General features: G+C 43.5%; 1 protein-coding gene across 2 annotated transcripts in view; it reads right to left on the bottom strand.

The window, feature by feature from the left end:
* Positions 1 to 11,247, bottom strand: part of LOC147464561 (MYG1 protein C694.04c-like) — a 128,918-nt gene extending 117,671 nt beyond the window's left edge. For both annotated transcript variants that reach the window (XR_015188538.1, XM_086515628.1), the window contains exon 1: positions 10,804 to 11,247. Coding sequence is in view for 1 of the 2 variants with exons in the window: in XM_086515628.1 (XP_086371754.1) it covers positions 10,804 to 11,055 (252 nt within the window). In the remaining variant the exon portion in view is untranslated. The remainder of the gene's footprint in view (positions 1 to 10,803) is intronic.
* Between the last annotated feature and the right edge of the window lie 1,943 nt (positions 11,248 to 13,190).

Below are 13,190 nucleotides of genomic sequence, written 5' to 3'. Positions count from 1 at the left end.
AGCCTCCCAATCAATGAGAGGGTTAGCATCACGAAACCATTGAATGCGCAAAATCATATCACATCCTGAGAGAGGAGAGACAACAAATCTTCTAGTGAAGGCAGCTTTTTGAATTGCAAACAACACATCAAAGCACTCCTCCGTGATGAGAGCGTCCATACCGGGAACAAAGCCAGAGACCTCCATAGAAGATCTCTGACTAACTTCTAGGCGGGCTCTCTCAACAAGAGAGGGACTGATCACATCATGCATACGACCTAGGTCAAACAATATGACAAAACGCTGCCCCATCATATGACCATAACATTTAATGAGAGAATCATCAATGGGAGTGTCATGAGAAACTTGGGACACATTCGTGTTATCATTGATTGCATGGACAAAGTGGGTTCTGTGGATTCTTTAGATTCATTCGATTCAAGCTTAAGACATGTTTTTTTTATGTGACCCTTAATGTGACAATGAAAACAACGACCTTCCTTAGAATAAGTGCTTTGCTCTTCCGACGTGATGTATCCTCCTACAATTCCTTATGCTACCTTTTCATCTGAAGTAAACTTAGGTTTAGCAATTGTTTGAGCCTTACCCTTAGATTCATTGGAAGAATTCTTTTCTGAGAGAGACTATTGGAAGATTGGTTAAAAAAGTTACCATTCTTACCGTTCTTACAGTTCTGAGGGTTTTGAGAAGTCTGCGAGATACTTGTGGACGTCTTGTTCTCCTTAGGCTTTCCATTGTTGTGCTTTATCTCTTGTGCGAGAGCAATCGCTACCGCCTTGTTGAGATCGATTGGATCGAGCACCTCGACATCGTACTTGATATACTCGTCAATCCATAAAGGAATGCCTCTTTGCGTTTGTCACAAAGTGATGACGTGGCGGACAGCAGATTTCCTAGTTTCTACCAAAAACCCTTAAGAGTCCTGCAAACCCTAATTTCTACCAGAAACCTTAATTTCCGGAAATCGCGGAGGTTGAAAAAAAAAATTTGGAAAATGATGAGCGACGCGAATTTTGCTTTTTTTTTTATAAAAAAAAAAAGAGAAAAAGACTCTCTAAGAGAGAGAGAGAACTGATGCTTTTTATTTTAAAAGCTTTTGGGGCTTTGCTTTTGGGCATCCCTTGTAACCTTTAAATTAGTGGTGAGGGCCTCACTTCTTAGAGCATCTGGACGCAAAGTCTGAGATTGAAACCCTAACCGCTCTCTTGTACTTTGATAATTGATTAATACAAAAAGAAATAGCGAAAGGGGCGCCAGTCTTTGGGGCCAATATCTCTAGGCACGGAACTCTGCCAGGCCAGTGCAAATCTATTGTGATCTGTGAATTGTTTTGAAGTGGTTATTTGGTGCTGTCGCGGTTGATTCTCGACTTGGAGTGTCCAAGTCTGTTACAGTGGTATCAGAGCACGGCTGATTTCTCTTCTACGGGAAATCCAATCCCCGAAAATTTTTTTCCGCGACACCTATGACTTCAGGCAATGATCAGTCGACTCCCTCTGCATCTGGAAATGCGGGCTGGGATCACAACGAAGATTCAGACAGAGAGTATGGCCCACCTCGGCCTACTCAGGTGGAGCAACGAGAGATGGAGCGTCGTCAATTGATTAGCGATGCAACAAAGATGATGCTCAATTTTGCCAAGGACCCGAAGATGGCAAAATATATGAACCAGACCTCTTTGGAAGAGGTACAAATGGAGTGGCAGAGAACCACAACACCACTCCCGAAACCCGCTCTCAAGAAATCTTCTGCCTCCAAGAAATATACGGAGAAGGAACTGGAGAACGTGGTTGAGGCATGGATTGCTCAGCTTTTCGACGTGCAAAAGAAAGGCAAAAAGCACGGCAAAAAGCAGAAGAAAGGCACTGACTTCCCGGGATATTTGGGTCGTCGGTCCACATTTGACAAGGCAAAGAAACAAAAGAAGCATGTTCGATTTGAAGAAGTACCCAGTTCTTCTTCTTCTTCTTCTTCTGACAATTCTTCTAGCTCTTCAGATTCGAGCAAAGAAGACAGAAAAGGTAAAAAGCGAAGCAAGAAACAAAGCTTCGGAAAGGGCAAGAAGAAGGCTACATCTCGCCCAGACACTGACAATTCTACTGAGGACTCGTCTACAGACAGCTCAGATTCCGATGACGGAAAGTTTTAAGCGAACAAGAAGAATTTTTACAAAGCCAACCAGTATGACTTTCTCGAAGATAAAAGCAAGAAAGTCCGAGAGTTTAAGGAAGGTGGCCACTCGATCAAGTTTGATACTTTTCAGGATACTCAGATGCTTCGAAGGCTTTGTCTTTTATACAGCAGTTAGACATCGCTTTCGCGGGAGGACGCTATTCAGAGCACTCCAAGATTCGGAGAGCTACCTCTTACCTCAAGGGGAATGCTCGTACTTGGTGGTCCACGCTTCTTTTAACAAGAGTGCGCCAGTTAAATGGCTGAAATTTAAGCTTTTTATTTCTTCTTGGTTGACGCAAGAATATGAACAAGATGTACGAGCTGCTTGGAACCATCTTCGGATGACCAAGAAAGATACAATCAATGCTTATTGTGAAAGATTCCGGAGCTCTTTTCTACCCGCCTCTTCATTCAAGAAGATCTCGTTCAGAGAACAGATTGAGCGGTTTACCTTGGGTCTACCTACAGAGATCCAAGATCACTGCTTGGAACAGAAGTCAGCTTCTATTCAGGAGTTGATGAGTCATGCGAAGCGGTGCTTTGCCATTCACTCTGGCAATCTGACCTACCCCACAGATGAGGCCATGACACAACGAGCCAAACAGCCTTCTGGGAATGAAGTAGAAAGAAAAAGAGCAACCCAGAGAAAAATGATGCACGACCCAAGCTTACTCCTGAGGAGAGAGCTCGCTTCATCAGAGAGGGGAAGTGCTTTGGATGCGGGGAACATGGACATATCTCCGCGAAGTGCTCTAAAAAGGCACAGAAAGAACAGAATGATAAGAACGACGACAAGCCTGAGAGTTCGAGAGCAGCTGAGGAATGTGGCAGAAAAGGCAGATAGAAAAGCAGAACTGGTACCACATGGCGTGGGACCTGCACCGAATCTAATGATGAAAGTACAAACTTTTCCGCTTTTGGGGCAAAGTGAAGGATCAAGAAGCTCTTTTGAAGGAGCCAAGGCCAACTTCTTTTCACTTGGAATTGACGGCTCGATTTGGAATTACGTCCGACAGACTGACGCCACAGGCAGAGGTAGTTCGACTGGCACCCGGATGGGATATTGCCATTACACCGAGCATTGGCAAACTTTGTTTGCAATGACAGGGGTGTTCAGGGCACGCGAGTGACGTTCTACTCAGGATCCCTTGGTACCACAAGAACTACGCCGTGGTTGACTACCGGGCCGAGAAAGCGACTTTGATAAATGATGGGCTTAGAGATTGTACTTGATGAACTTCAGTTTCTTACTCATTCTTTTGGGAGAGAACTGAACGATGGATAAAGGTTGAATATGTTTTGACCTGATCAAAAGAACACCAAGATTTTTCTACACACTCATGCCAATTGCTTTTCAGAGGGCCTGAAGATCAAACCATTGATCTGATACCTGGAAGCACGCCACCGAATCGGCCACCTTATCGTGTGAGCCAACTACAGAATGAAAAGATTATGAACCCAATGAAAGACCTCTTAGAAAAGGGTCTTGTCCAACCTAGTACTTCACCGTATTGGTCTCTAATGTTGTTGGTTTTGAAGAAAGACGGATCTTGGAGAATGTGCATCGATTATAGCACTCTCAACGAAATCACCATCAAGAACAGATTTCCGATTCCTAGGATCGATGATATACTCAACAGGTTGCAGGGATCCTCGTGCTCTAGCAGGATTGACTTGAAGAGTGGATATCATCAGATCAGGATAGCGCCAGGAGATGTCTACACGACAACAATTCGGACGACTTTTGGGTTATTTGAGTTTTTGGTGATGCCTTTTGGCTTAACCAATGCTCCTACGACATTTAACCGGATGATGGACAGGACTTTTCGAGAGTACAGGCTATTTGTTGGCACTTTCTTTGACGACATCATTGTTTTCTCCAAGAATGAGGCAGAACACAAAGATCATCTGCTTCAAGTCTTTCAGGCATTACGAGATCACACGTTAGTGATTAATGCAAAGAAAAGTGAATTTTTCCTACCAGAGATACACTTTTTGGGACACATTGTGTCAGCAGGCAGGAGTGCAAATGGACCCGGCCAAGATAGAGACTATCCGTGATTGGCCCGATTTGAGGAATGTCCATGAAGTTAGAAGCTTCTTGGGACTGTGTTCGTACTACAGGCGGTTCATATGAAAGTTTGCAGAGGTTGCTTCCCCTTTGCATACCTTGACACAGAAAGGAGTACCTTTCTCGTGGGGACCCACAGAGGTGACTGCCTTTCAGACACTGAAAGAGAAATTGACTACGAGACCTATTTTGACTTTGCCGGACTTGCAGAAGTCATTTGAAGTATATTGTGATGCTTGTGGTCGTAGTTTGGGTGCAGTCTTGATGCAAGAAGGCCATGTCATAGCTTACGAGAGCCGTTTGTTCTCTAGGCCGGAGATGACAGCACAGATCTATGAGAAAGAGCTTTTGGCGGTTATCCATGCTCTTACTCAGTGGCGGCATTACCTACTAGGAGCGGATTTTATTGTCTTTACAGACCATCAGAGTTTGCGCTACTTCTTGTCACAGAAGCAGCTTTCGGAAAAGCAGATGCGGTGGGCGAACATCTTGTCACAGTTTCACTTCCAGATTGTCCATGTGCAGGGACAGAAGAATGTGGTGGCAGATGCTTTGTCTAAGAAACCGTTGGTTCTGGCTGTTTCCGCGATACATCATAGGAGCTTCGAGGATATGGTCGATCAGTATGCCACAGATACAGATTTTGCAGATATTTTCACACGGATACGGGATGGGGAGACAGTAGCTGGATACTCCCTTCAGAAAGGCTACTTGATGAAAAAGACTATGTTGTGCGTTACACAACTGTTGAGGGATAAGGTTATGACTGAATGCCACTGTCCACCTTTTACGAGTCACCGCAGCATTGCTACCACCATGAAGGAGGTAGAGAGATACTTCTTTGGGCCAAGACTCAAAAAGGATGTGGAAGAGTTTGTGCGCAGTTGCTTGGTATGCCAGAAGGTCAAGTTTGACAAGCATAAGGCACACGGATTGTTACAACCTTTACCCATACCCACCCACCCCTGGGAAAGTATTGCAATGGATTTCATTTTTGATCTCCCGAGAACACAGAATGATCACGATGATTTTCCGATTACATGGCACGTCTGAGACGATTGTCTCCGACAGAGACCCCAGATTTATGAGTTTGTTTTGGAAGGCAATTTGGGAGAACATTGGCACGCAGTTGCAGTTCTCGTCATCGTTCCACTTGCAGACTGACGGGCAATTTGAGATTGCCAATTCAGTGATTTTAGATTTATTGAAGTCTTGTATCTCGGATCAGAAGACTCAATGGGAAAAGAACCTATCTTTGGTGGAATTTGCCTACAGTAACACGATAAACTCTTCGACGGGGAAGACGCCATGTGAGATTGTTGAAAGTGCTGCGAAGGTTCCATCCTTCCTGAGCACGAAAGATTAGATATTGGAAGCGGATGAATATTCGCGAGATTTGGATACGGCTTTTGCCAAGGTTCGCGAGACTTTGGAGAAGTCTCAAAAACGACAGAAAAAGGCAGCGGATCGCCATCGTCGCGACTTGAAATTGAAGGAGGATTACTTTTGAGAAGGCACGCCTAAGAAAGAAAAAGGGAAAGGAGAGGCTTTTTCCAAAGCTTAGTATGTGATACTACGGACCTTTCCAGATTATTGAAAAGATAAATGATGTCTCCTTCCGATTGAAACTGCCAGATACTTGGAGGATTCACAATGCATTGCATGTGAATCTCTTGAACCCTGTTAAGGGTGATGTGCCTGATGATGGGGAGCCTGATGAGCAACCCGAAGTGGAAGAAAACGAGGAGATCCTTGTTCCTGAACAGATTTTGGCACTCCGCTCCCTTGTCAACAGATGCCTCGATTTTGATACTAAAGTCATTGATGTCTCTTTGAGCTTCAAGGATACTGAGAGCTGACAGTATTCTGCTGGATGACTTTATGAAATGGAATTCCTGATAATGATATTGATTTGTTCTTGACTTCTTGTGAGTGCAAGAACTAATAGCCGAAATGACTGCAACATTTTGGTCTGATTGATCTCGAATAGACATGGTTGCAATAGGGATTAGTCAATCGGACATCGATGAGGTCCCGATTGGACCTAGATGTGATTGCTAGCTACATTGCCGATAAATCATGGTCTAAGATCCGAATGAATGTTGAATGTCATGTGATGTCCTGTGATGTCCTGTGATGTGACTATCGATTTTGTACATGTACTAGATGTGTGTTCCTAGTACGTAGGTACTAACAGTCAGTGTCTGCTAAGACAGTTTATGGCTTTTGTCGGTTTTGCAGGCGTAATCGCGGTCGATTACAATGCTTTCAAGAGGGGGGTATGTCACAAAGTGATGACGTGGCGGACAGCAAAAACCCTAATTTCTACCAGAAACCCTAAAATTCCTGCAAACCCTAATTTCTGCCAGAAACCTTAATTTCCCAAAATCGAGGAGGTTGAAAAAAAAATTTGAAAAATGATGAGCAACTCGAATTTTGCTTTTTTTTTATTAAAAAAAAAAGAGAAAAAGACTCTCTAAGAGAGAAAGAGAACTGATGCTTTTTATTTTAAAAGCTTTTGGGGCTCTGCTTTTGGGCATCCCTTGTAACCTTTAAATTAGTGGTGAGGGAATGACTTCTCAGAGCATCTGGACGCAGAGTCTGAGAGTGAAACCCTGACCGCTCTCTTGTACTTTGATAATTGATTAATACAAAAAGAAATACCAAAAGGGGCGCCAGTCTTTGGGGCCAATATCTCTAGGCACGGAACTCCGCCGGGCCAGTGCAAATCTATTGTGATCTGTGAATTGTTTTGAAGTGGTTATTTGGTGCTGTCGCGGTTGATTCTTGACTTGGAGTGTGCAAGTCTGTTACAGCGTTCATCATCCGACTTGCGTAATTAGGTACCTAGCAGCAAAACACGATTAGAAAAAGACATAACCGGCATACCATTTTGCTTGAGAGCGCGCCAATCGTCCTTCAATCCTGCGAGGTACTGAGGTGGCATAAACCGCACCTTGAGCTTGTCTTGGAAATAAGCCCAATTGAAGGAAAGGGGCGTGAGTTCCTCGACTGCCCCTAGGTGCGCGGCTAGCTGTGCCTCTTGCCATGTGTGGTACCAATTGATGGCATCAACGGCAAGGTACATAGCTGCCGTCAAAACTTTGCTATTTCCTATCTTCTTAGTTGTCGCAAAATAAGCATTAAATTGATGCAAACAAGAATGAATAACTGTAGCATCCATCTTACCATCATACTTACTGAAAGTCAACTTCTCTGTGACTCGGTTGTTGGAATCCGCATCGTGGCTTGTGCCACTTGAGGAACTCCCACGATCTTTGGCTGGTTTAGACTTCGAGGCAAGTACTTGTCGAACCAACTCTTGACTTCGTAGTTCTCTTTGAGCCTCTCGCTCGATCTCCAGGGCCGCGCTTCGTGCTGCCGCTTCCTCCTTTCTTAGTTCTTTTTGTTCTTTTCGTTCTTTTCATGCGTCGCGCTCGCGTTCTAAAGCAATGCGATTGGCTTCTTGTTGTGCGGCAATTCTTTTGTTTCTTTCGTCGCGCTCGTGGTCCTTAGCAATGCGATTTGCTTCTTGTTGTGCAGCAATTCTTTCGTTTCTTTCGTCGCGCTCGCGGTCCTTAGCTTCATGTTGTTCTGCTTTGCTTCATGTTGTCTCTTCACCCGAGTTCTACTCCTTTCCGCGGGTACATCCCTTGGCTGCCTTGCGCTCACACCAAGGTTGCTTTTTCCCACCTCACGTCGATGGGCCGGCCGCTAAGTGCACGGTCCGCTCTCAATGAGTGAAAAGAGACACAAGGGGAGGCTGGACAAGCCCTTCTTTCATGGGATTCCTGTCACTCTTCAAAAACACGATTAGGAATCGACACGCCCAAGCAAACTTGGGTTCGTGAGACCGCAACAAGCAAAAAAACTTCTTGTGATTCTTGTGGTTCTTTCCTTGAGTGATACAGAACACTGCCAAAGCTCTGATACCAATGTTAGGTGCAATGGAATGAATGTTTGCGCTTTGCTCAAGATGAGTGCTCCGAACTGTGCTCAAGGTTCCTTTTGTTCTTATGGAAGGGAGAGCCTTCCGTTCTTAATGAGAGAATGCTATGATCACAAACAAAGTGAATGGACACTGTGCGTGAAAGTGTATAAGACTGAGAGATAGAGAGAGAAGAGAGATACGACACCAGAGACGTTGTAAGACCCTCCTACGAAGGCCCACTCTAGTCGGTGAGAGTGGTCTACTTATGATTGCACAATCTGGTACAATGGTGATGCATGAGACTGATGCAAGTCTAGACTATGTTGACGATGACGACGGTGATGACGAGACCGACCTAAGGGCTCAAATCTGCAATCTTTCTACTGATGTCCAAAAACGCTATGGGTTGGAATCTACGAGTCCAAAAACGCTGATTCTGGGACTGTTTTCGTAGGTCTTTGACGCTGAAAATCTACAAGTCTTATGGCTGAAAACTGAGGTCTTTTTGGGGCTGAATCTGCTGCTCTTCGAGGGCTGAAAAACGCAGGTGGTAGCTGAGGAAAAACGTTGAGATGGCCTGCGTTTTGGGGCTGAAACTGAGACTTATCTGCTAAAAAACGCCAAGGCAAAGTGGAGGCTAGCGATGGAGCAAAAACGCTAAGGCTGAGGAATGGGAAGGATCTGCTGCTTGGAGGGAATCCACCAAGGCTTGGTCTTGCTGAGAAGTTGTCTGCTGAGCTTGGCTCCTGTTGCCTCTTCTGCCACTTAGTGCTAACTTTGGTTTGCTTATATTTTCTTACCCAAATTGCCCTATCTACTTTTGTTGGAAAGTCACTTAAATCAATAAGTGAAAAATATCAAAAATAGGTAAAATAGGCTAAATGTATTGGAAAAATCCCCTAATTGATTCTAATGGATTCTGATGGGAATGCTTATGATCATGTTGTGTGCAACCAGAGGATATGGCATCTATACTAAGTGACTAGGCACGCACGGTCTACAAATAGACTCATAAAAGTGCCAGATCACTTCTAATCTAGACTGACTGGACCGACTGAACCCTGATCGTGTTGTAGCTTGTCCACGGACACATAGGGTTGGATGTGTCACGTGTCATCTTGGATATCCTTTGGCTTGGTCGGTGAACAATGCCAAACGTTAGGATTGGGTTAAGCATAAAATTAGGTATAAATTGCAATATTGAAAATTGTCTACAGACTACCTGGCCCCTACATGTACGATTCAGAATAGTGTAGTCCATCTTGATGGCATATATGCAATCCTTTCTATCATCATTGCATTGGTGTCTCGTCGTCTTCATGCTTTCATCCTCGACTATTTTTTGTCTACTTGCTTCCACATAGAAGGATTGCGACTACCTGCTATGGATAAACTATGTACTCCAAAGTATTATGGGGATTTGAATATCTTAAATCTATGTCCTCATATTATTGCGAGGAAGGCCACGTGGTTATTGATACTATCGAACAAAAACAACCATGAACATTGATGTTTACCTTTTTGTGTTCTGATGCGGTTTCTACACTTGCTTTTGGTCATTTGCAACCTTTAAACTGGGATGTGATTTTTGAAAAATTTGAAGCTACAAATTACAATTCCTGGCTGTCCCCTTGCTTCCAGTCTTGTAGCTGATTGGAAACAAGTCACAGAGCAGTTGTTGTGGCATGGTCAAGATGACACGAGTGGCAATTCACTCAGACTTGAGAGTTTGTTTTTTTATCAGACTCTTCTCCAACAGTCTCCTAAACAAACATATTTTCTCTCCCGAGAAGGCATTGATGTGATATCAGATGTTGTCAACGCTAATGGACATATAATTTCATTTCGACAGGCTACTCTTACTTTTGTTCTTGGAATACATTACACACACGTAACAAATCATTAAAAAATATGGTTGATTCCAGATCTCCCATTCCGTCGCTTGCTGCTAGAGATCGACTTGGTGATTGGCATTATGTTGGTTCCTTGATACTTTCTTTATCTGCAAAAAAGGTAACTTGCAATTTGCAGTCATCTTCTTGGATAGAGGAACACTGTAATATAGTATGGAATATGAATAAAGGTATTACATGGTGGTGCAACAAAGTCATGACAGTGTGGCATACTAAGCTTCCTTTGAAAGAGCGATTGTTTATGTGGAGATGTATCATTGAGGTTCTCCCAACTGGTAGAGTCTGAGTGATTTGGACAATTTGGAGGACACGTACGTTTCTCTTAAATTTGCCCATGACTTGGATGAGCTCTCCTCCCTTCAGTACCAGCTCTACTTTGATTGTATCTGATTTACCGCACTTAATGTTCTCTATGGGTTTTCCTCGTTTTGAGGTTTCCCATTAGTAATTCAATCTGATATTACTAAAAGTGTGTGTGTGTATGTGTGTGTGTGTGTGTGAGAGAGAGATAGATAGATAGTTCTATTATCGTCCTGGGAGGTCAAATATGACCTATGGGACCAAATGAGAGAGAGTGTAAAAAATGTGTGTGTGTGTGTGTGAGTGAGAGAGAGAGAGAGAGGGGGGGGGGGGGGGGGGGGGGGGGGGGGGGGACATAACGTAAAGCAATGCATAAAGAGAAAAAAACACCTCAAATGCATAAAGCAGCTTACACTTTGGTCTCTGGATCGCACGATTTCAGCTCCAGCAAACTTGTCGGTAAGGCGAATAATATAGCAACCAAGTGCCTCGTCGCAGTGGAAGGTACCATTGTGGGTACCCACTTTCTTAGTCATGGCCATAGCAGAAGAAGAAGAGAAGGCAACAAAACGAGCAACGACGGCTGGCGAGAAGGAAGGGGGACGCAGACAGTGAAGGGTTTGATGAGCAGTGAAGGCACCCCTCGATGCAATGCGTACCCACATTAATCACATACAGTTCGCGCCACTCTTAACTCTAAAAATATATTTAATAACCTTGATAGAGCGCTCTGTGCATTGGTGTGTATGCTATAGGAGTCAGAAGTGCACAAAAATGCTCGACAGAGACATGGTGTGGGCAGCTTATTAGACACTGTTTAATAGTTGCCATATATATATACTAGCTTGCGCGACTCGCCTATCGGCGAGACAGTAGGCGGATCTCGCTCGCTCTTACCATGACACAAATTAAATTAACTTAGTGATACTTGTTTACATGATGTCAAATGCCAATTTATTCCACTCCATGTTGGGCGAGAGAGAGAGAGAGAGGGGGGGGGAGAGAGAAGATTATCGTGCAAATTATTGTGCATTTTCACTTATGCTTGCAAACATTTCATATTGATTGTCCTTTCTCTCTCTACCTTCAATGAGAGAGAGAGAGAGATTAATTACACAAAAGCACATCAATAAAGAGAGAGATTTCAAACCAAAATTGATTTTGTAGCTTTTCAATTAAACAAATTTCAAAAGTTACATCATTGCCAAAAAGGCTCTGGAATATATCTACATACCACTCTTAGTCGTGCTATTTCAACAGGATCAAGCTATAGAGCTGGAGCTCGACATACTTCTCTTAAATCTATTTTTTGGATCCAACTCAAGTAAATTTGTAATGACGAATGAACCCAAGCTCTTGCTTTAAGACCAAGAGCCTAAGATTGGGAATTAAATAAGGATCAAGCAACCTAATGTAAATTGTATCCGACTCTTCATCTATATGCCATGCAGTGCAATTGTGTTCGATCATTTCCCATGCCCATTGCCATCCCCATTCAGCAAGTAACAATCTGGAACATGTGTACAACTTTTGCAAAGTCCAAACTCGATATCCTCCAGCACCAACCCAGTTCACAACTTGCTTCGCATCTATCACGAACATGGACCCGTAAGTGTGCGCACGTGTTTATAGTCACGACTTGCTACGTTTAGTGGCACTCACTCTATGTGTGTGTGTGTGCGTGTGTGTGTGTGTGTGTGTGTGTGTGTGTGTCTACCAGCATAGCCGTGACCCAATAGCCTATGTTTGCTATGCTGAGCTAGAACCGAAAAACCTGGCTCCTAAAGCGTCTTTGGGTAGAAACTTAGCTAAGCATAGCAAAATTCTAAACCAATGGGTGATTGCCATTGGCTAAAGTATGATTGAGCACGTGGAATTATTCAACTCTTCGGAGCTTTGCAAGAATTGGGTCCTCATCTGCATCATCATCACCAGCAGCGTCATCTTCCTCATCATTGCCCTCGTCACTAAAGGGATGCTGACCTCAGAGCAGCTTTTGCACTGAAAGGCGGGATGCTAACCTCGAGTCCTAAGTTTTCTTCCCTCGAGTCGCCTCCCCCGCTCCACTACGGAATGTAGGTCATCCCGCCTAATTACTACGATACAATGTTTAGGAAAAATGTGCCAAAGCTTAATATTGTGCCGTTTTCAATTTCAAAAATGCTGGTTGAAGGCAAGCGTAAAGAAATTCCGCCCCAGAATAAAGAAAAATAGTGTAAAATTTTGAAAAAATGACCTTACTTTTAAATTTTTCCTCTTGACAAATTTAAGAAAAGGAATTTTATATGTTTGGGAAAATGGTTTTTGTGATAGCAATGGTCATCATCAATTCCTCTCCATGGGGAACACAATCTCTCTCTCTCTCTCTCTCTCTCTCTCTCTCTCTCTCTCTCTCTCTCTCTCTCTCTCTCTCTCTCTCTCTTTTTGTGACAATGTCATTGTCATTGACACTGTAGAGGAAAAGTGTGCCTCAACTTAGCCTTGAGCCGGTTGAAAAATCAAAACAACCTATTGAACAGAGGCAATGTTCGGGAAAAAATGTGTCTAATATCGTGCTGTTTTCAATTTCAAAATTGACGGTGGAGGGCAAGCACAAAAGGAGAATTCTGCTTCAAAATAGAGAAAATTAGTATAAAACCCCATAAAACAATGTAATTTTAAAAAAATTCATCTTGGAAAATTCAAGGAAAGGAATTTTGTATGTCTGGAAAAATTCAAGGAAAGGAGCAGACTGCATAGCTCTCTCTCTCTCTCTCTCTCTCTCTCTCTCTCTCTCTCTCTCTCTCTCTCTCTCTCAAGA

The sequence above is a fragment of the Adiantum capillus-veneris genome, chromosome 1 (assembly GCF_014529385.1).
Source record: "Adiantum capillus-veneris isolate H3 chromosome 1, ASM1452938v2, whole genome shotgun sequence".
Taxonomy (NCBI): Eukaryota; Viridiplantae; Streptophyta; class Polypodiopsida; order Polypodiales; family Pteridaceae; genus Adiantum; species Adiantum capillus-veneris.
The sequence above is the reverse complement of the archived record's forward strand: the minus strand, read 5'-3'. Positions and strand labels throughout refer to the sequence as shown.